The sequence below is a fragment of the Myotis myotis genome, unplaced genomic scaffold (genome assembly GCF_014108235.1).
Source record: "Myotis myotis isolate mMyoMyo1 unplaced genomic scaffold, mMyoMyo1.p scaffold_m19_p_1, whole genome shotgun sequence".
Lineage (NCBI taxonomy): Eukaryota > Metazoa > Chordata > Mammalia > Chiroptera > Vespertilionidae > Myotis > Myotis myotis.
Window position 1 is genome coordinate 58,283,282 of NW_023416313.1, and position 23,952 is coordinate 58,307,233.

The 23,952-nt window shown below is 42.2% G+C and overlaps 1 protein-coding gene across 14 annotated transcripts in view; it reads left to right on the forward strand.

Moving 5' to 3' along the window:
• AFF1 (AF4/FMR2 family member 1) overlaps positions 1-23,952 on the forward strand; it is a 199,028-nt gene that overhangs the window by 66,617 nt on the left and 108,459 nt on the right. The window contains exon 1 of one of the 14 annotated variants that reach the window (XM_036338996.1): positions 2,526-2,765. The exons of 11 other annotated variants lie outside the window; for them this stretch is intronic. In XM_036338996.1, coding sequence (XP_036194889.1) covers positions 2,749-2,765 — 17 coding nt within the window. In that variant the 5' untranslated portion in view covers positions 2,526-2,748. Of the gene's footprint in view, positions 1-2,525; positions 2,766-23,952 lie in introns of those variants that run through there. 2 more of the 14 variants (XM_036339095.1, XM_036339029.1) reach the window with 2 other exon arrangements.

The window sequence follows — 23,952 nt, forward strand, 5'->3', positions numbered from 1 at the left end:
AAAAAAATTAGTAAGAGGAGTGGTGTTATTTTACATTTATGCAAATGTCTTTACTGTCTAGCTTTACAGAAGACAGCTGGAATCTCATATCTGTTTCTGTATTCAGTGTTAACAGTATTTTGGTTGATGTCTATAAAGAAGATTCAGTCTTACAGAGAAAATACCCTTTTTTGATACTATGCCCAAGCTGCACCACAAGTCATAGTTTCTGAAAGGTTCGTTGCCATGTGGAATCTGAAACGCATCATTAAGCGTTTTTGCTTTTTTAACTTTTCTACATTAAAATCCATTGGTCTGCCTTGCACTCTCAGTGGATTTTTTTTTAAAAATATATTTTTATTGATTTCAGAGAGGAAGGGAGAGGGAGAGAGAGATAGAAACATCAATGAATGAGAGAGAATCATTGATCGCCGCCGCCTGCATGCCCCCTACGGGGGATCGAGCCTGCAACCCAGGCATGTGCCCTTGACCAGAACTGAACCCAGAACCCTTCAGTCCACAGGCCAACACTCTATCCACTGAGCCAAACTGGCCAGGGCCTCAGTGGATCTTTTACCCATGAGTGATTTTGACCAACATTCAGAGAGGTCACTAAGATCATGCAGGCCTTCTAAAGTCACATTCATTACTGCCCTTACCGCATCAGAGAAGTCTTTAAGTATTGGGAAGCTGTCAAGCTCACAGTGGCAGATGTGAAGTTATCCAAGATGCATGAAAGCTCAAAATTGGTTATTGACAATAAATACTGTCCGTTGTTTTCCTTGCAGAAACAGACTTACTTTGTTCACTGTTGGGAAAATGACTGCCAAATACCCCAGCCAGGGTACCCACATTTTGTCAATTGTTCTTTCAAGAAAAAAAATGGTAGTCCACGAGAAGCAGCTAGTGCCGCTCGCAACTCAATGACACAAGCGCCTTTTTTTCTAGACCCCCCCATTGTACTCCACTCTGCAGCAGCCGAGTGCTTCCTGTGTACTTCCCATTCTGTCACAAAGAACATCAAAATGACCTGTACTCGAGGGTCAAGATTTAATAAAGTAGTAATTCCTACAGCTTGCTTCCTTAAGGGCTTTCGCAAAGGAAATTGGTGTGTGCCTTTTTTTCATTTTTTATTGCTAATATGCGGTGAAGAAGAATGCAGTAACGACCAGGCCCATTTGCTGCCACTGCCTTGATTAGCGCTAAGGCGCCAGCCGTTTCCCCACAATTACTTTTGCACCATGAGTGCAAATGTCAGCACAGTGAAAAGACAAATAATGTCTTTGTGTTATTCTAAAAATAGTTTTGACCTCTGAGAAGGTCTTGGGGACTCTCGGGAGTCCACTAATCACACTTTGAGAACCACCATTGGAGATGCGTTGGGCCTTTCTCACACCCCCAGCCTCCCAACTTCGTATTTTTTTTGTGTGTGCCAGACATCAACGTGTCTGTAATCTAGGGCTTCTTAGTAATGCAGTCTGGAGTATCTCTGTGCGATGGGCAACACTGTCAGGATTCTAGCTAGAGTGGGGAGTGCACCGGACAGGCATCCATTTAAGAATTTCCAGCTCCTACGTTGTGCTGTGGTCCCCATGAGTGTTGAAGCACAACCTCCCTCCATCTCTACCCAAGGAAGTTTTTTTTTTTTTCTTCTTTAGGCACAGTTTAAGTTTAAATGCCTTCCCCAGCCTAGGACGCGGTTTCGTTTGTATTTCTTATACTGTGCGCTATGTGGTTCGTTTGCATCCTCAGTCATTTTTGAAAATTTTGTCAATCCCTTAATTACTTCAAGAACCAAAATGAGTTCGTTTCCTTTGTAATCTGCATGTTCTCTCCCCCCCCCCCCAAGAAAGAAGGGCGTTTTGTAAATATTTGTCTCAATATAAAATGAAATCAAAACTGAAAGCGAGCGGAGTAAAACAAGAGTGCGTGAGCTGCCCATTTCCCGACTGCAAGCGTTGCAGAGATCAAAAGTAGCGGACACGGCTTTCGGCTGTGGTTTTACTCCTGGCTCCCTGCAGCCTCTTGGGGCTCAGTATTCAACAAATACTCCAACTGGAGCTGGAGTTCCGAGCGGCCGGGTACCGTATGTTCCGGCGGCGTGTTTGTACATTGTTAAACCTGCCAGGAACACCAGCTCCGGAGCCTGCAGGCGGGGCTCCCCGCGAGCGGCCGAGCTGCGCTGCGTCGGCGCCTGTGCCCCGCGCCCCCGCCCGCGCAGCCCAGCCTCCCCTCCGGCTAGCACCGGCCGAGCGCTATGCCCATTTAAGGAGGAGGACCGTACCATCGGAACTTTCTTCACGGGGGGGGGGGTGCTGGCGAAGTCTGACAACTTTCTTTGAACCCGAAAGGTTTTCTTCCCCTTCCTACGCGGGCCCGCGGTCTCGTGCTGTTGGGTGGGAGCTGGGAGCGGGTGGGCGCGGGCGCGGGCCCCTTTCATGTCCTTTCCCCGAAATAGCCCTGCGGGATCTCGCTCGCTTTGCATTCGGACGCGGTGTCCCACCCCCCCCGGCCGCCCGAGTGTGGTTGGCCCGCGGAGGCCCCAGTGCCCGGATGTCCATCAGGATTAGTGCGAGCCAATACGCTGGGAGCCGGAGGCTGTGCGGCGGACGCCGGGCTCGGAGCAGGTACTCAGCCCCGCCGCCCGGGGAGCCGCGCAGGGGAGCCGTCCCCGCCGGGCGCCGGCAAATGGTGAGCGCGGCGCTGGCAGAAGGGCCGCGGGGGGAAGGCGCCGATGGACAGGAGACCTTGAGCTCTAGCGACTGAAGGATGGCAGCCCAGTCCAGGTAAGCCGGCGCGGGGAGAAACTTTTCCGAGGTGTCCGTGGCCGGGGGACTTGAAGGGTGCGGGGGGAGGGTCGGGGTGCCGCGGGGCGGGGGAGGCGGGCGGGGAAGGCGGCGGCTCGGTCCCGCTTTCTCCTCGTTCCCGGTGCCGGGGGTCGTTCGTTACCGTCAGAGGAGAAAACGGCAGCGAGCGCCCTGGACAGGTCCTGCCGGGGAGAGCGGGGCGTTGCGTTCAAGTTAGGATTCAAGTTAGCACGCTCCGCTCTTCCAAAAGCCGCCGTGGGTTTCAGAGACGCGAAGCTGAGTGACTGTGTCTGCCTTTCCCCTGATTTTCGTTCACTTCTTTGTGCACCTCCCTTGGGTTCTCTTGATTTTTTACCTTATTATTATTCTTGCCCTCTAGTGTCGTGAGTAGAGTTGCATCCGCCAATTAATGGAAAACAGTTCACCTGGTGGGGTGTGGGGTCGGGGGGAGGGTTGAGGCTTTGCTCAGTGAGCGATTGGAAGTTTTATTGCGAAAATGTACGGTTCCCCATAAAACGACACAGCTTGACTCTGCTGAGCAGGCAGCGGCCGAAGGGAGGATAATGAGCCGCAGTTGGGGGGGGGGGGCCCTGTTGTAGGAGCCTCAAGCTCTGACTTTTCCGTGGTTTTTAACTTATTCTGTTGTATGAGCGTTAAAGACCGATGATGACAAGGCATTAGTGACTGTTTGAAGATTCACACTGTGGTGCGAGTTCATTTTAGTTGTGACAGCAGTTGGTGCTAAAGGGACACTTAGGAGTTAGGTGTCTTTCTTTATTTTTAATATATATATATATATATATATATATATATATATATATATTACCTTTTGATTTACTAGAAAGCAGTTTGGTGTCACAGACTTCAGCTGTTAAGAGGGCTCTTCAAGGGGGTGTTTGTGGTGCAGGGATTTGGGGGTCTCTTGGAAAGCTGAGCCACGTTCCATCTCTCAGATGGATCCCTGAGAGAAGGAGAGGTTTTGAGGGCGAAGTTGGGGTCAGATGAGACTTCAGATTCTTTTCTCCGAGAGAGAGACCTTTCTAGGAAGAAAATGAGCGGCTCTATGGAGAGCCCCTCTCCTGTGTGCTACCTGCTCTGTCTGTTGGAGCCTCTCAACCAGTGGTTCTCAACCTTCTGGCCCTTTAAATACAGCTCCTCATGTTGTGACCCAACCATAACATTATTTTCGTTGCTACTTCATAACTGTAATGTTGCTACTGTTATGAATCGTCATGTAAATATCTGATATGCAGGATGGTCTTAGGCGACCCCTGTGAAAGGGTCGTTCGACCGCCAAAGGGGTCGCGACCCACAGGTTGAGAACCGCTGCCTGAGTCTCAACAAAGTGGTTTAATCTCTGCCCCGGTTGTATTGATTGTTCTAGGAAGGAGCTCTTGACTTGGATGGGAAACAGAAGTTGCCTATTTATTCTTTGCTAGCTTCTCCTGAAATTCAGCTGCCCAAGGGGTCCATGGCACAAAACCTTGGACTAAGATGCCCGGGACCTAAGGAATTCAGTGACTGCTGTGTAACGGAGAGCAATGATTCGGAGCTGGGGTTTGAATTCAGGTGTGAGTGATTTCAGTGCCTCGGCCCTTGAACTAATACGGGTTTAATGGCTACATTGGATCCGCCGTGTGCCGGCACCGCGACTTTAATTGGATTACCTCTGACTCTCCTCAGTCACCTAAGGCCAGGGTTTTTATCTCCACGTGAGGTCAGTTAAGGAAACTGAGGCCCAGCCAGCCTTTCTTGCTTGCGGTCACACGGGCAGGGCGCTTGCTCACGGCCAGGCTGCCTCTTGCGTGCTGAGTGAGGTGAGGTGTTACCAGGAGCAGTTTCTGCTGAAAGTGCTTTGCCCCGAGATGTAACCTGGGTTAGTGTGGTGGGTCAGCCTGTCAGCAGTTGAAATAGGAGGACGGTCCGTGTTTCACTCTTCTACCTGGCTTTCAGCCACAGGCCTAGGAGGTGCGCTGTTTTCTCAGCGGGCATACTGGGAGTGTAGCTCACAAACTGCAAATGTCCATTTTCTCCATTTACATCTGGAATGTGGTCCAGGCTCATTTGACACGCTGTTTTGAGGGAGAGTGGGTAACCTTTGAGATCCAAAGAGAGACTATGTGGAGAAGGTTACAGATATTTGTGGATTTCAGGGAAACCTCAAAGCTGGGCCAAGCGACCCTGCGTAGTCCTAAGTGAAACTGAGCCAGCATCTATGATATATAATCTGGGCTAGTAAAATCTTGCCCATGTGCCACACACTCTATCTGTTTGCTCTTGAAACAAGTAATTTAGATTGCTGGGCTCATTGGACCCAACAATTTATAGTTTGGTTTGTTCTAACCACAGTAGTTTCATTGTGCACTATTTAAATTTGATTTTTTAAATTTATTTATTTATTTATTTATTTAGTTAGTTAGTTAGTTAGTTAGTTAGTTAGTTAGACCCACTGCGGTTCTCAACCTGTGTGTCGCCGACCCCTTTGGGGGTCGAACAGCCCTTTCACAGGGGTCGCCTAAATACATCCTGCATATCAGATATTTACATTACGATTCATAGCAGTAGCAAAGCTACAGTTATGAAGTAGCAACGAAAATAATTTTATGGTTGGGGGTCACCACAACATGAGGAACTGTATTAAAGGGTCGTGGCACTAGGAGGGTTGAGAACCACTGATTTAGAGGTAGGTGGGAACTTGGCCGAAACTGAATTCTGTAGCACTGATAATGAATAGAGCTGACCCTGGCACTTTTCTCTCATTCCTTGGCATTGGTATAAGGTAATATCCTTGATTTGTTACTGATGGGTGGTATACAACTAATTTTTCAGCTGTATAGAGTAGGCAATGTATTCATTTTCAATAGTCAGCAAAATATTACCTCGCATTTTTTAGTATCCCTTGCATAAGCCAGAAGTACTTCGAATAAGGGAGGGACCTACCTAAGTATTTCTTGGCTTGTGAATTTTTATAAATTGAGGTTGTATATTTCTCTTCCTCATTTTAAAACTTAAAAGTAGGAAATTGATCATTTTGTTTTGCTTTGTGGTTAATTTCTTCTCTAGAAAAGGAAGACTTATTGTAGAAGGTGAATTGCCTACATTTTAAGAATTAGAATTTGGGTCACTGTTTGGAAAACATGGAATATTTGGTTTGAGTTTCAGAGTGTGGAGAAAGGCACTCACTTAGAAATGCAACATTAGTGACAGTAGGAGTGGCTGTGCCTCAGCTCTCTGATTAATGTGTGTTTCTCTGGAACCTGTAAGCACGACAGATACGTTGACCACACTTCCTGATGGGAATTGTAACAAGCTTGCTTTCTCTAATGTAAAATAGTTACAGATTTTGGCTTTTGTTTCCAAATTCTGATTTAAAGCACATGGAGGCTATATTTTTATATTAAGTACACAGTCTGGCATGCCCTCTTTTGAGAAGAGTAAGCCTGTGATAGGTAGGGGTGGACATGGAATCCCTACAGTTTGTGGGTCTGTCTTTTCTGTGAGGATTAGCTTGCTTTAAAATGAGGAGGATGTCCGTGGATAAAACAGAAAGGAGGGCTTTGTGTGGTTCCCATCTCTGCTCACCTCCTCATGGAAGCAACTCCTGAATTCTAGGAAGGAATACATACATGCCTTCAACTACCATCAGCGATTAACTGGTTTTAAAATGCACCTTGTGCTACCTGAGGAGCCCTGGCCCACCCCTACCCTGGGGGTGAAAGGTGTAAGGATGGGAGTGGGGGAGAAGACTTGCCTCTTCAGGAGAGTAGCGTTTGCTGACTGAGAACATCTCAAAAGAGCACTTTCACATCAGTAGCAAAAGGAAATTAGATTGCTCAGTTGGTTGGAGCTTCGTCCTGTACACCGAAAAGGTTGTGGGTTTGATTTCCAATAAGGGCACATACCTAGGTTTCGGTTCAATCCATGTACAGGTACAAACAGGAGGCAACATACCGATGTTTCCCTCCCTGTCCCCTCCCTCCCCCTCCCTCCCCCTCCCTCCCCCTCCCTCCCCCTCCCCCCTCTCCCCCCTCCCCCTCTCCCCTTTCCCTCTCCCTCTCCCTCTCTTTCTAAAATCAATAAGTATATCCTTCCTTGGGTGAGGATTTAAAAAAAAAAAAAAAAAAGGAAATTAGGTTATGAACTTTCCCACAGTTGTTTGTTTGAATTTGACTTAATGTTAATGTAGCTTTAAAAAAAAATAAAGCAAAATCAGATTATTATGAAGCCGGTTTTTGGTGGCTCTTTATTTTGGTGAGGGAAATTTTTCCATTGCAAAATAGGCAATGCTGTTAAACTGGTATAGAACCAGTTTTGCTCCGCCCTCTGCCCCCCCCCCCCCCCCCCCCCGCCCCCGATTTATGAACAACTGATACCATGGAAGAAAATTCCTGAAAGCATAGAAGCTCTGAATAAATATGAGCAAATATCAAAAGACGATTGCTATGGTATTTTGGAAAGTACAGTTCAAGGAACTGATTTCAAGAGGAAAATAATTTATGCACTATTTTGACTCAGTGAATGGCTTCATTTTTTCCCTTATGACACCATTGTAAACAGTGTCCTTGACAGAAGAGAAACACAGACAGGTCTCTGAAATGATTTCCTTCTGGTTCACCCTGAGTGCTCAGCTGAGCTTCCTGACTCACAGACTAGAGCTCCTTCCATGATAAAGACAGGAAGGAGGATTGAGTCATTTTCTCAGTCAGCTGGTTTATGGAGACGTTCTTTGGCAAAATTAACACAAGTGATCCCTTGAGAGATTTAGGAGATTCTATATACTAGACCATGAAAAGGTATTCAATAGCTGGTTCTATATCTTAAAAAAAATTTTTTTTAGTAGTTTATTGATTTTTTTAGAGAGAGAGGGCGAGGTAGGGAAGGAGGGAGAGAGGGAGGGAGGGAGGAGAAAGAGAGAGAGAGAGAGGGAGAGAGAGAGAGAGAGAGAGAAACAGAAACATCTATGTGAGAGCACATCAATCAATAGATAAACTGCCTCCTGCACACCTCTACTGGGGAGCTGCAGACCTGGAATCAAACGGCAACCTTTCAGCTCACAGGACGATGCCCAACCGAGTCACAAGGGCCAGGGCTGTTTCTGTATACTTTTGAAAATGGAATTTAGTGAATGCTGTATTTACACAATTTGAATATCAAATATACTCGGTAATGAAAAAGATCTTAATCATGGATAATATAAAGCTATTCACTCCTCTTGGTGTTATCATTTATTTGTTTTGAGCATCCAAACCTATGTATTACCTAATGGCTGTAAAATGGAAGACTTAGAAAGCAGATTAGCTTCATTACTGCTTTGAGGAACAATTTACAACCTGATTGCTTCTAAATATATAAGCTTAGTTTTCTATTAGCAAATTTCTCCATTTTGTTCATTTTCCAAGGTTGGCAAATACACTTAATTCCAAAATTTCCTGTCTTCTAAAAAGGAAAGGCCTGGGTGTGAGAAAGGACTGCTAGCAGCAGAGTATTCTCATTTTCCCTTTGTACTACTTGGAACTGTGGTCTGCACCTTTTGGACAGAATTTCTTGGCTCAGAGTTATAAACAGCAAGCTCAGTATCATAATCTCTCTGTTGTGGTTCACTTACATTTTATTGATAGAGGGTGGTGCATAACTTGCAGTTTAAATAATTGCCTGTCTTTTTTACCTGTGTGAAAATAATTGGGAGGGTGGGGGAAAGAGAAACTTGTAATATTTTACCTCTGCTTTAGGGTGTTCTCAATTCATTTTATTATGAACATAACATTTATTCATTTGCTCAAAATAATTACAGCAAGTAGAATGCACAGATATAAATGTATCACATGAAATGTTACTTTAGACCTTAGTGGGAAGAATAAGATTTACAGCTTTTGGTGATAATGCCCTGGGAGCCCAGAAGTAAAAATTAACTTTAAAATCATCAGGCACCGACGTTTGACTTTTTGTGTCTTGGCGGTGATCAGTGTTGAGAATCCTTCCTGTGTGCATACTTTTCCCTTTACCTATTCACGGTGAGTTAAAGCTTATCCCTATGGCCACACAGCCAACAGACTTAATATTCTGGAAGTCTTTTTCTCTGGTGAATGTGTTTTCTTGTGTTGGTTTATTGGCTTCGTTTTTAATTTAATCGGATTGAACTCCTATCAGATTCTTAAGGCTCTTCTTCAAAGAAGTAATTTGATGTCAGTTTTAATATATTAAGAAGGAATCCCAAGTGAAATCTTGTGAAAGAGAACTGAAGCAAACAGAAAGGGGGAAGTATGCTGTATTTCTATTGACACCTAAATTGTCTTATATTTCCAAAGGGCACTCACAGTTTGACCACATTCTGAAAGTACCAAGAATTGTTCCTCCTCCACAATGGCTCAGGATGATGACCACTTGGAGATCTATAGGCTGTGTGATCCTTTGTTTGGGTGGGCTGCGGAGAGCTAAGGATATGGCTCCTGAGTCACTAGCTTACTTTTACTTTATCCAAAAGGATATAGCCCTTATTTCCAGTATTGCTTACTACTAGATGGCCAGTTAAACAAAAGTAAAGTAATATTTTAGGAGTGGTGTGGGCATATTAAGTTTAAAGTTGATAAGTCTTAAGAATAATCACGTGTGCTTGTTAACATACAGTGGGGCCTTGACTTACGAGTTTCTTTCGGAGACCGAGCTCGTAGCTCGTTAACTCAAATTACTCTGTCAACTCAATGCAAAAAATCAGTGGAGAGACAGCTGGTATCTAAAAAAACTCATTAGGCCCCACTGTAGTCTGGTCTTCCCTTCACTCCCACCCCAAGATTCTGATGGACAGGTCCAGGGCAGAGCTTGGGGGGAGCCCTGCTGACTCTGAGGTAAGGCCTGTGTACTACTCTTTGTGAAATGGGGTGTGTTTGAGAGACATATGTAAAGTACAATATATATCGTGCAGTGCAATTACATTTGGTTTTATTGAAATAGACATGAAGTTGGTGAAGGTAGATATCTACCTCTATAAATTTATGTACCAATTACAAACTCTGTGTTGAAATGACCAACTGCACCAGTAGTTAAAAAATAAAAGGAAAAAAAAGGTATCGAGAAATAATGCCCAATGTTTAATTTAATCATGCAGCACTTTCCTATGACCTGTTTCTTCTCAAGGACCTGGATATTTATTTAATTTACCCTTTCCTATCCTCTCTGGGCTCCTTCCCAAAACTAACTCCCCTCCCCCAGTTTATCAGGTGGCAGTTGGTTTTGTTCCCAGGGAAAAGTTATAACTGTGAATTGGTCAGTTATATCTAAACTTTATGAAACTGAAATGAAAGTTTAGTGTTTTGTTTGCTGTGTGTGTGTGTGTTTTAAGTACTGTTGTTGAACAACTAATATTCAAAAATTAAGTGGGACTCCTACTGGGAAGTAAATGTTAAAATTATAGCAGATGTCGGTTCCTGTAACAAAATTCAGGAAACACTTTCTGGTATGTGGGTGTTGTAACTTCAGTTCTTGGAACTTTCCTTCAGGAAACTGTCCTGTCAAAAGCAGAACAGTCAGAAAATATGAAGCACAATTCACAAACTGTGTTGTGCAGTGTAATTAAATTTTGATTTGGTGCATATGTTTGTGCGGCTCTGACAGAGTTGAGACTGTCACGTGACTTTTGTCTTGGATAATGTACATCTGGATAACTTGTTAAATTGCTTCTCTCCCCTCCCCCCCAGTCTCTGCTTTAAAAATACAGGTGTATCTGATTTACTCTGGATGTGGAAAGTAGTATAAAATTAACCAGTTCCCATTGTTTTGTGCAAAGAATGAAACCTGTTTTCTACTCAGCTTTGCAAAGTTGACTTGTTTTTAGTCTCTTGACTGTAGACATTTCTACGTAAGATGCCCTTATCTAGTAAGTTAGTAGCTCTGCTACCAAAAATACTGGTAAACATTTGAATCCAAGATGTTATGATTTAAAAAAAAAATCATTTAAAGCAGCAATTTTAAACTGGTGTGCCACAAGAACTTTTAAAATATGCAATACCTGCTGAGGTGGAGGGGCAAGGGCAGGCTAGAAGAGGTCAATGGGGGGAAAAGGGGAACATATGTAATACTTTCAACAATAAAGATTTTAAAAAAAACTTTGCCAATTTGAATGCAATAAAAAAAACAAAAACAGACACATGCAATACCTGATTATTTAGTCAAGGGCACTGACCTCTTTTTACTTAGATTGTCAAATAAAAAATTGACAATAGCCAACACAATCCCATGTGAATGAATCAAAATTATACCCTTTTTTTTTGTCAGATCAGTAAAAAATACATATTTTTTGGTGTGCTGCACAATTTTAGTAATTAGTTTATGTGTGCCGTACGATGAAAAAGGTTGAAAATTGCTAATTTAAAGGAAAACAGAACCTCTTACTGAGTTAATATGCTGTTTTATGTATTTTTAATATGCTACATTCAAAATAGCTTTTAAAATTCATTAAAAGGGGATATTTATTGGTACAAAGTCTGGCCAGTAACACAGACCTAAAGCTGTCATTTTATTTATTTATGTTTTCTAGTAATCTTGACCTAGCAATTACACTTTTAGGAATTATGTTGTTCTGTTATTCTTTTATGGCCTGTATCTCTTGCCCCCCCAAGTCCCGTGTTAGAATTAGACCATACTTGTGCTAACTAACTCTCCACTTAAAAAGCTGTGTAAATATAAAGTTCATACCACATGGAAAAAATTAGGCAGCAACATTTCCTAATATTAGCTTAGTGAAAAAATGAAATGAAACCCAGTATATTACATTTGTTTCAAAATGAAGTTATACTACCTGAAATATGGGAAAGAATAAGAAGATTAGTATTGTCTGCTTGTCACGCCACTTGGTTTTAGGGAAATTCAAACTTAGTTTTTTAAATGGGATTGTGCCCAGAAGACAAAAAAAAGCCCTAGATTGGAAGTTTTAAATGGTTGAATTTGATAATCACATTTTTGCCAATAGTGGTGATAGAGTGGTGGTTTTTTGTTTGTTTGTTTTTTCCCCCTCATGATGGGCCTATTCTTACACAGACACTTTCATCTTTTTCTTATTTTAGCAGTCATGTTTTTCTCCGGATAAAGTGAAAATCATTAGGTTTACTTACTGCATAGTTTAATTTGTAGGTTTTTTAAAAAATCATGACCTTTCTCATAATAAGCCTAGAATAAAACATGGCTTCTTCATGAGGTCACCCATATTCTGTGGTGACACCCCTAAAGTATTGGTGTTCTCCATTAATTTTAAAGAGTGAAGTGGAAGCTGCACCCCTACTTGGTCTTTTTGGTAGCTTGGTAAAGGACCCCCTTCTTTTGTTGGGAGTGGGAAGTAGATAGCTTTACTGTCACCCAGATCTTTTATCTCCTATGTTATTTTTTTAAAATTTATTGTTTAAGGTATTACAAATAGTAGTACATATGTCTCTCTTGTTTATACCTCCCCCCCCCCCCCCCCGCCTCCCCTACCCCCGGCACTTGCCCTCATCCTCCCGGCCCCAGTGTCTTGTGTCCATTGGTTATGCTTATATGCATGCATACAAGTCCTTTGGTTGATCTCTTACCCCCAACCCTTCCCTACCTTCCCGCTATAGTTTGACAGTCTGTTTGATGCGTCTTTGCCTCTGTCTATTTTTGTTCAACAGTTTGTAATGTTCTTATTAACCATAAATGAGTGAGATCATGTGGTATTTATCTTTCTCTGACTGACTTATTTAGCATAATGCTCTCCAGATCTATCCATGCTGTTGCAAATGGTAAGAATTCCTTCTTTTTTACAGCAGCATAGTATTCCATGTTATTTCTTATTTTTATGAATATTTCTTCCCAGCCCAGGTTTTCTTTTTTGACAACTTTGAGGTATATTTTACATGTCAGAAAAGTCACCCATTTCAAGGGTATAGTTCACTGATTTTTTTATTTACTGAGTGATGCAGCCATGACCATAACTAAGTTTTAGAACATTTTGTCCCACCATTAAGATTCCCCATGCCCATTTTTAGGTAATCTCTGTTCCCAGCCCCATGCAACACTAATCTACTTTCTGTCTGTGTGTAAATTTGCCTTTTGTGGGCACTTCACATACATGGAATCTTGTGGTTTCTTGCATAGCTTTTTGAGTTTCATCTATGGCATAGCATGTGTCAGTAGCTATGTCCTTCAAATTGCTGGATAGTATTTCATTGTCTAGATATCATAGACTGGTTGTTTCCAGTGGGTTTTTTTGGGGGGAGGGGGTGGGGTGGTGGTGCATTATGAATAGCTATTATGAACATGTAAGTCTTTGCGTAGACATGTTTTCTTTTTTCTTGGTTAGATAACCTAGGGGTGGAATTGCCGGGTTCTATTATATTTTTATGCTTAATTTTTGCAAACTGCTTTCCAAACTATATGCCACTGTTTAAACTGACCTAATTAAACAATTTCTTGAAAGTTATTTGCTGTCTTCATACCCAGCTGGGCAGTGGAAGTAGTGGTTCTGAGATCTGATCAATTTTGTATTTGATTATTAAAAAATGTGAGCCCCAGCTAGGTGGCTCAGTTGGTTGGCGCGTTGTTCTGTACACTAAAAGGTTGTGGGTTGGATTCCCAGTCAGGCACATACCTAGGTTGCAGTTTTGATCCCCGGTTGGGGTGCATATGGGAGGCAACATATCAATGTTTCTCACCACATTGATGTTTCTCTCTCTCCCTTTCTCGCTCTTTAAAATCAATAGACATATCCTCAGGTGAGAATTTTAAAAAAAAGGTGATGTTTTAAATTTACATATGATTTAAAAACACAACTATTTTTTCCTCATAAAACATCTTTTATAGTAGTTCTTAAATTGGTTAAGCTTTTTGAAGAAGAAATGTGTATCAAAGAATGTTTAAAGAAAACCAAATTAAAATTTGAAGTATTGACAATCATGCTGTTGTCAAAATAGCAAACAAAAGTTTCCACCTACAACACACTAATCCAGGGGTCCTCAAACTTTTTAAACAGGGAGCCAGTTCACTGTCCCTCAGACCGTTGGAGGGCCGGACTATAGTTTAAAAAAAAAAACTATGAACAAATTCCTATGCACACTGCACATATCTTATTTTGAAGTAAAAAAACAAAACGGGAACAAATACAATATTTGTATTTGCATGTGGCCCGCAGGCCGTACTTTGAGGACCCTTGCACTAATCCCTCAAATAGCAAAAATATATTATTAAACATAATGCTTTATTTCATAACTACTAAATGGCCCTAGAAATTATTTCAGTGTGCTTTTGAATAAAAACATTTAGGCCAAAATTAGCTGTTCTTATTCACTACAACCTCACATTCACAGATATGTTATCTAAGTGAAGCTTCTGGAAATTATCATTAAAACCTAAGTCCTGCCAGGGGAAGGCGCTGACCATGTGCCCTCAATTGGTGGTGTGCTCCGGAGCTTCAGGAAAAGACAGATCTATTTTATGAGCAAAATTAGTTTATGAAGTGCTTTGAAATTATCTTTGGGTGCACAAGTAATGGTAGTGAAAGCGAAGTATCTTTTCAGCACTTTGTTGCTATTTGCAGCAAAGCTCTGAGGCCTTGGTTAGATGCCTCATCCCCCGCTGCCCAGAGTGCTTCAGCTTCGGCCTCGGTGCATTATGGCATGTTATTGCAATTCCCTGCTTCTGGGTATTAACTCACCTACGTAAAGATTATATCAGCATTACTAGCTTATGACTATGGCAAATTCACAGGCATGAACCATGCGTTTAATATTAGTTACCCACGTCATGTATTGAAGAATGCCTCATTGCCTGCCAAGAGCTAGCCAGCCACAGTGCATATAGGTTTCTAAGTTGGTTAAGATGGTGTCTTCCTCCCCACAAGGAGAGGAGCTCATGGTTTTGGGGGCGGGGGAGGGGAGGCAGACAGAAAATGAGCAAACAAACTGGTCAAGAAAACAACTCTGACACTTGTGTTAAGTGCTCTGACAACAAAACAGGGATTTGTGAGGGAGAATCTGAGGTGTGAGGAACTTGGTGGGCCGTGAGGACTTCTGAGGAAGCTGCCCTGAGGTGGACGGGTCACAGCATGTCAGAGAGTTGATTGTCCTTTCAGGATTCAGGATATACATGGAAATAAGTGACGGTGGGAAGGATGACATATTTTTTTAACATATTTTTTATTGAGTTCAGAGAGGAAGGGAGAGAGAGAGAGAAACATAAATGAGGAGAGAGTATCATTGATCGACTGCCTCCTGCACGCCTCCCACTGGGGATCAAGCCTGCAACCTGGGCATGTGCCCTTGGTCAGATTCGAGCCCTGGACCCTTCAGTCCATAGGTTAACGCTCTATCCACTGATACAAACTGGATAGGGCAAGGATGACATTTTAAAAGGGCAAAACAGATTTCAGGAAATAACCATCATGTGTCAGTTCTTCATAATTAAAAACTTAATTGGTTTTGTGGTTTAATTCTACCAAAACTCAGCTTTGTTTTTTATTTTAACGAAGGCAAAATGAGTTCCATAACAGTATAACTTGAACTTTTAAAATAGAGACTATATTTTCTTTTTTTTTATTACAGTTTACATTCAATATTATTTTGTATTCATTTCAGGGGTATAGCATAGTGGTTAGACAATCATGAGACTCTATTTTCTACAAGTTAGCCTTAATTGGTGCATAACTGTAAACAAGGTAAGGGAGTGGAAAAGAAATTTGAGGGAACATTTTTCTTACTTTGGAAGCCATCAAGTAAGGGATGTGATAGAATTAGAGATTGTCCAGCGCTGTGGGTATAGTCATAAGGAAGTGGATGAAGGTTTGGACAGTAAGGAGGATATTTAGCTTGGCTGTTTAACACCAAGGTTGATTTACAAAGCACCCTTTTCCACATGTGAAAGGCTGTTTGGGGAAGCGGGGTGGAATATGGCCTCTATCTTTACCAAAAACAGATCTTGCAGAAATAACTTATGTGTGTTAGGTTTAAACAAAGCCCAGGAATGAAGTTATCCCTGAGGATAATTAAACTTGAAAACACAGTAGAAGGTGGTGTTATTTTAGTATTTTTAGAAATAGAAAAGGGATAATCTTCTACCTTGGATATTTCAGGAAGTAGCAGGTGGTTTAAGGACCTTTTCTCAAGGGATTCTGTGGCTTCTTGAAAAACAAAAAAAAACAAAACAAAAACCCATGATCACAACAAACTATTACTACAGGAACTGAAAGTTCTCATCTCTGCATGCATCACAGCGCATTTGATAAGTGCTTCAGGGACTGCATTCATTATCATCTCATCTCTTTGTGCCTCTGTTTTACAGTTATTTTCAAACAAATGTATTTGTTATAGACCTTTTGTGACATAAGGTATAATTTTTATGACTGCAGTGTGAACATATAAAAGAAAGTATGTTTTTAATTTTCAGAGTAGAGTTACTTGTGCATTTTTATATTAGACCTATCTTAACATTATTTCTATATTTGTCCATTCTGTCGTGTACTGAGAGGTGAATAAATGCCTCATAAAATTAAGTTTCTATTTCTTCTAGTATCTTCTGAAGTTTTTGCTTTACGAATGTTGATGCAGTGTGTTTGTGCATAAATATTCATAATTGTTATATCTTTATTTTATATATATTTTTTATTGATTTCAGAGAGGTAGGGAGAGATAGATAGAAATATCAATGATGAGAGATAATCATTGATTGGCTGCCGCCTGCACACCCTCTACTGGGGATTGAGCCTGCAACCCAGGCATATGCCCTTGACTCGAATTGAACCTGGGACCTTTCAGTCCGAAGGCTGACACTCTATCCACTGAGCCAAACCAGCTAGGGCTATATCTTTGTTTTAAAATTGCCTCTTCCTGAAGTAATTATAAATTATTCCAAAAGGTTGGTGGTTTTTGTTTTGTTGTTGTTTTTGTTTTGTTTTTTTTTTCAATATTGGCTATTTAAAAAAAAAAAAAGATACCTTTAAATCTTTTATCCATGTGGACTTATTTTTATTTTTTGGTTTAAAAGTGAGGGAAAGGTTCTAGAATTCTCCCTCTCTCCCTCAAAACTGACCATTTCTGCTCTCTCTATTCAAGAGCCATCATCAAACTCAAGCACTGCGCCTACGTAATGTGTTTTAATAAGTGACAGAGCTAGTCTCCCTTCTTTACGCATTGTGCTCTTCGATTCATTGGTATTTTCTCAGGTATATTTTTCAAGGTCAACTTGAGTATTTTGTTGAGAGCTAGTGGTGTTTTAATAGGATGACTTCCTAACAGACTTATAAACCTCATCCTGTTTTTCAGAAGTGTTAAAAATTTCAGCAGGATTACTGTGTTCTTTGTAGATTTTCATGGAATGGGAAACCGTAAGTGAGATTGCCAGGGACTCCTGAATCACAGTCAGACACCACTGGTTTATCTTGGAGACATTTGGGAAACCCTGTTTGCCTCAGTTTCTCCATAATGAAGTGAAAATGTACATTTCCTCTTGTCATAGATGAGTGTATTATTGATATAAGAGTGGAATCATATTTCTGTAGGTGATGTACATCGGGCTTTGGGCAGAGGAGCATTCTGCAGTCTTTGTATTACTATGGATGGTATCTGACTTTCTAGGAGAGTTTTTCTTTAGACACTTTTTCTTAACCATAATGAATGTAATTTAGGCTCTTTAAAAACTTTTTGTAGTTCAGCCCTAGCTGGTTTGGCTCAGTGGATAGAGCGTTGGCCTGCGGACTGAAGGGTCCCAGGTTCAATTCTGGTCAAGGGCATGTACCTTGGTTGCGGGCTCATCCCCAGTGGCGGGTGTGCAGGAGGCAGCTGATCGATGTTTCTAACTCTCTATCCCTTTCCCTTCCTCTCTGTAAAAATCAATAAAATACATAGTTATAAAAAACTTTTTGTAGTTCAGTAAAGCAAGAGCAACGATATATTAAAGTTAAGTGTAATTAAAATGAGAGAGAACAATCTTAATTAACCTCAACTTGACCAAACATTTTCTTCTTGTTCCTTTTCAGCTTTTTCTTTACACATTAAATATTTTCACATAATTGAGTCATTCTTTCTGTATGTTTGATAAGTGACTGAGGTCGGATTACTTTGGGCTGTTGTGATCTTTGAGGTTGTCATTCTGTTTTAAATTTGAAGAGTAACAGAGCTTTCAGATCTTTCTATGCGTAAAAATGCCACGCTAAGAATACATTTTTTTAAAGTGAAAAATACCCAGATTATACTGAGTGATCAAGGTTTTATTTTATATACTAGAAGCCTGGTGCATGAAATTCGTGCATGGGGGAGGGGAGGGGCAGGGGCTGTCCTTCACCTGGCCTGCACCCTCTCACAATCTGGGACCCCTCTGGAGATGTCCGACTGCTGGTTTAGGCCTGATCCCTAACAGGCAGTTGGACATCCCTCTCGCAATCTGGGACCTGCTCGCCTGCCTGATCACCCCTAACCACTCTGCCTGCCTGCTTCATTGTCCCTAACCACTCGCCTGCCTGCCTGATGGCCCCTAACCACTGCCTGCCTGCCTGATCGCCCCTAACCACTCACCCGCCTGCCTGATTGCCCCTAACCACCTCTACCTCGGCCCCGCCGTCTGGAAGGTCATTCGGCTGTCTGGTCTAATTAGCATATTATGCTTTTATTATTATAGTTATAGATTGTGCTAGGGGCCATGTTATGGTCTGTTCTTAATACTGGTTATGGAAACCACTGAACACCCTATTTATGAGCTTCACTCACTCATATTTACTCATAAAACTATCATAGTTATAGAACTAATATAACCCACAAACTCCTAATAATTGAAAACCCCCAGGATTTTTTCTTTTCTGTGTCTGTTCACACATACAGGTATATATGTACATGCATGCTCACCCAGAACCCAAAGATTGCCTTAGTAGGGCAAGTTGGAAGCATACATGCAGACTGAAATCATCATCTTTAGCTGTGTTTTTAAATAATTAATTTAAAATTAACTGGTGAAAAATTGCATCCTTTTTTGTTTTTGCTATCAGTCTTGTTTTTAAACAATGATAAGGAAATAACAGATTTTTGGCAATTATCTTCAACTTCGTAAATTTTTTTTTAAAATATATTTTACTGATTTTTTACAGAGAGGAAGGGAGAAGGATAAAGAGTTAGAAACATCCATGAGAGAGAAACATGGATCAGCCGCCTCCTGCACATCTCCTACTGGGGATGTGCCCACAACCCAGGTACATGGCCTTGACTGGAATCGAACCTGGGACCCTTCAGTCTGCAGGCCGATGCTCTATCCACTGAGCCAAACCAGTTTCGGCAACTTCGTAAATTTTAATCTAACTTGTGTTTGTTTAAATTATTAGGACTAGAACATTTAGATCAGCGGTTCTCAACCTGTGGGTTGTGAACATTGAAAATACATCCTGCATATCAGATATTTACATTATGATTCATAATAGTAGCTACAGTATTCAGTAGCTAAATTACAGTTATGAAGTAGCAACGAAAAAAATTTTTTCTTTAAATTTGTATTGATTTCAGAGAGGAAGGGGGAGAGAAAGAGAGAGAGAGAAAGAGAGAGAGAGAGGAGAGAAGCATCAATGATGAGAGAGAATCATTGATTGGCTGCCTCCTACACGCCCCACACTGGGGATTGAGCCCGCAATCCAGGCATGTGCCTTGATCGGGAATCGAACCGTGACCTCCTGGTTCCTAGGTCGATGCTCAACCACTGAGCCAAGCCGGCCAGCACAACGAAAATAATTTTATGGTTGGGGGTCACCACAACATGAGGAACTGTATTAAAGGATTGTGGCATTAGGAAGGTTGAGAACCACTGATTTAGACACTTACATTTTTATAGAATTCCTTTAAAAATTTTGCCAAGCTGTAGGACAGCAAGAGCTACTGAAATTATTCATATATTTGAGGGAAACATTTCTGATTTTAAAAAAATGATTTTTTCACTGTTTTCATAGTTGAGCTAGTAAGGGTGGGTGATTATTTCAGTAGGTGTTGGGAATTAAAAACAAAACATACTAACTGCTGTTCTTCCCAAAAATGGGTTTGGAGCACAGAAAATATTTTGCAGAAGCAGCAATGAAAGTGGTGAAGTTTAGGCCTTAGGCTGAGCCCAGAATGTTTCTTCCCTCTTTTGTCAAAATGTCAAACCTTTGGAACAATAATGTATAAAATAGTACAGTTTAAAAAAATAAAATAAAATAAAATAAAATAAAATAGTACAGTTGATGAAACAAAGCATACAAACCATGCTTGAATAAGAGTTTATCCTGCACTTAAGATGGGTTCTTGTTTGGTTGTTTGGAGGGAAGAATTGTATGAGAGATCTTTAGATTTAATAGGAGGAGAATGTAGAAAACAATTCTTTTGGGAATATTTCTGTTGATAAATTTGGGCACTTTGAAGGACAGAGGGTTTATTATGTTCTGAGCCATGAGCTAGGAACTTTACATATGAGATATCACTGAATTTTAAGGCATGGATTGTCACTCCCGTTGTGCAGATGAAGAATCTGAGGCTCATGGAGATTATAATCAACCAGTGGCCAAGGTTACACAGTCTTCAAGTGACAACTGACATCACAGCCTCCACTAATCTATTCCAGACTTTCATGTAAATGTCTTAGTATATACTATACTAATAAAAGGGTAATATGGGGTAATATGCTAATTAGACCGGGAGACCTTCCAGACGTCCTTCTAGTCTAGACAAAGCCGTGGTGGCGGGGCAGAGGCAGTTAGGGGCGATCAGGCCAGGAGGGGAGGGCAGTTGGGTGTGATCAGGCCGGCGGGGCAGGGGGGCAGTTGGGGGCGGGCAGGCTGGCAGGAGGGGCCAGTTGGGGGCGAGCAGGCTGGTGGGGGATGGCAGTTGGGGGCGAGCAGGCCGGCAGGCAGAGTGGTTAGGAGCAATCAGGCAGGCAGGCAGGTGAGCGGTTAGGAGCCAGTGGTCCCGGATTGCGAGAGGGATGTCCCAGATTGGAGAGGGTGCAGGCCAGGCTGAGGAACACCCGCTCCTCCCCCCTGTCTCTCCTCCCTAGTGCATAAATTTCGTGCACCAGGCCACTACTGTGTGTGTGTGTATAATACAGGATCAGTGCTCCTTGGTTTACTAATGGAGAAAAGGATGGACGGAAAAAATGGAACATGAGTGTGTGTTATGTCTACCTTTTAACTGGACTGTGACTGTGAAACAGGAAAAGAGAAGGAAAGTAGGGAAACATGGTATGTGTGAAATTTCTCTCCGGATGAAGAAATGTGCAGGAGAAATGTGAAGGTGTGTTTCCTAATGCCCAGCACTGCGGAGTGCCTTCTCCCCACCACTTGGTTACACATGGGAAACTGGGGAGAGGCGATGTAGCTATATGAAGTTGTGGTGTACTTGTAACTCAGGGAACTCCAGTAATACTTGGAAAGGAAGCTATATGTGGGTGGAACCTTCCTGGATAAACCTCCTTCAGGATGCTGCTTCCTTATGAGAAACTCATTTTGGAATGAAACAGACATCCTTCTGCCTCTTCCTCTTTAGTATGAAATGCAAACACCCCATTGCCGCTGCTGCAGGACACCACACTTTTCCTACTGTCTTTGGATTCTCCTTTCTCCTGCTGGCCTCTTACCCTGTTCCATCTGCTGTTAGCTCTAGGGAACCATTGTACTGTCTTTGTATTGAATTATCTTACTTTTTCCTTGGGGAGGAGATGGGTGGGGGAAGAACAGGGAGGCGGGTAGAAACCAATGCGGTGCTGCTTTGCCCAGCACTTAGACTCCAGCTGTATACATTTATTAAATGCTCAGTTATTGAACACTACTGTGTGCCACGCACTGGGCTAAGCACTGTGTATACATTAGCTAAGTTAATTCTTACCACAGTCCTAAACCTTTGGTACTATTATCTCCACTTTAGAACAGAGGAAACCAGAGCATAGAGAGTTTGTGACTTACCCTGTTGGCAATAGCTAGTAGTACGGTCTTGAAGGTGCCTGTCACAAAGATAGCTATTAGGAAAGCTTTCCCTTGTCTGTTTGAACCTGTTCCATTGTGATGGTCGTTGTCTGAGTAGAAAAGTAACACAGTGACTTGGGGAATATTTCTCATTCTCTAGCAATGGCTCTCAACGTGGGGGGAGGATTTTACCAACACTGCACCCCACCCATCGGGATATTTAGCATTGTCTAAGAACATTTGATTGTCACAGCTGGGGAGAGGGTGTGCTGCCATCATCTAAGATAGCGGCCAAGGATCCTGCTAAACATCATATAATGCAGGTTCGCCCCTTAGTCCCTATCACAAGGAATTATTGGGCTCAAAGTGTCAATAGTGCCGTAGTTGAGAACCCCTGCTCTACATGTTCCCCGAGTTCACAGGTGTGGGGATATCGGTGTTTCAGAGGACTCCTGTGCATTGTAATCAGACTGCAATTCAGTCAGTGCTGGCCCCAGATTTAGTTATTTATCTTGTCTGAGACACAATATGCGCAAACCGGTGCTGGGTACCTGTGTGGATCACACAGCCCTGTAGAAAAAGGAGAAGTGGTCAAATGAGAAAATGGAGGAAACGCTCGGAGTGTGGTGGTGTGGGAACGATTTGTTGAAATAGATGGAATCGGGATTGGCAGAGGCTTGGATGGGTGCAAGCTGGGAATTGGAAGTTGACCTCAGTATTCTCTTCAGGACTGGAGGTACATCGGGGGACATTTTCAGACTTCTGTTTTCTTACCCACTCGAGTGCTCTCTATATGCCAGGCACTTTAACAGGCATTGACTCACTTAATCCTCACCTTAATCTGAGGGAATTTGCACTATTATTTATCACCACCCCCTTTTGATGGCTGGTGTAATTGAGACTCAAATAGGTTAAATGACTTGTCGAAAGGATCACCAATAGAAAGCGGTAGAACCCAGGTTTGAACCCTTCACTAGCTCCAGAGACCATGCTCTCAACAAGCTTACTGTGCAGGTAACAGAATGTTCCTTCCCGTGTGTACTGCTCAGTCTCCTCTCTGCCTTCCCCAAATTCAGCAGAGCCATGGTTGGAGACTGACAAGTAGCAGTCTCCATTTGGGGACCTTACGTGGACATCTGGTTACTCTGCAGCAAAGGGTGATAGCAGGGTCAGAGGTGAGGGGGGCCCATTAACAGAGAGCCTTCTGACGGTGGGAGGAAAGAATCCTGAGTGACAAGGGGCCTTAGGGAAGAGGTTGATTGCAGCAGCATTTTGAACTAGTTCAAGGGAGAAAACATGAAGGGAGGAAGATTGCTAGGTATAAGGTAACCACATATTGTATTACAGATTCAGTTGTGTAAAATGTGTTTCTGAAATCTGGGCCTTTTGTATATCAGATGCAGTTCAAACTATGAAAACCAGAACCATAGAACCAGGTCCTCCTTAAAGCCCAAAGCTTTCTGACCTGGTAATTTTGCAGGGAAGGACTGCAGGAAAAACACTTTGAAATATGAAGAAAGAAATGTGATTCTGGAGGTGGTACTAAATCAGTACATGAAGAAATAGGACAAGAATCAGAGAAGATTACTTTTCCGAAACCTCATAAGCAACCTAGTTCTCAAATAGGAAAAAGCAACTATTTCTTTTAAAAGATGAAGATGGGAGGAGGGAAGAGGGAAAGGTGAATTAAGTCTTCTTGGTGGCTGCTAAGGAGATTGTCCTGAGAGCTTTCCAGAAGGGAGCTGAAACTTCCTCCTCCTGCGAGTGTGTATCCACTGGGTCACCTGCAGTTTCTCAGTAGAGCACAGAGCAGAAGCCAGAGCAGGATTTTAAAGGACTGAGGTCAGATTTTGTCCAGTGTGCACGCACGATAACACTCCTGAAGCAGGCACGCATACACCCACGCTGTGTCAGCTCTGCCAGCAGCAGATGTAATCGTGGGGCTCGCAAGTTCAAGACTGCTCTTGAGCTCCTCTCCTTCCCAAGCCCACCGTGCTGTTTGATGGAGGAATTTGTGCTTCCAAGTTAATCCTTTCTGATAAAACTTATAGATTTAACTGGAAGTGTCTAGTTGTGTCTGATGGAAAGGTGGGCAAGCTCCCAGATCATGCTATGTTTACTGGTTTACTAGTATTCTTGTGGGGTTTTTTCCTCGCATTGTGTTATGAAAATTTTCAAACAGTCAGAAAAGTTGAAAGAAGAATTTCACAGCTAAAAGCTATATTCCCAGGTTATGTCATTAATACTTTATTATACTTGCAT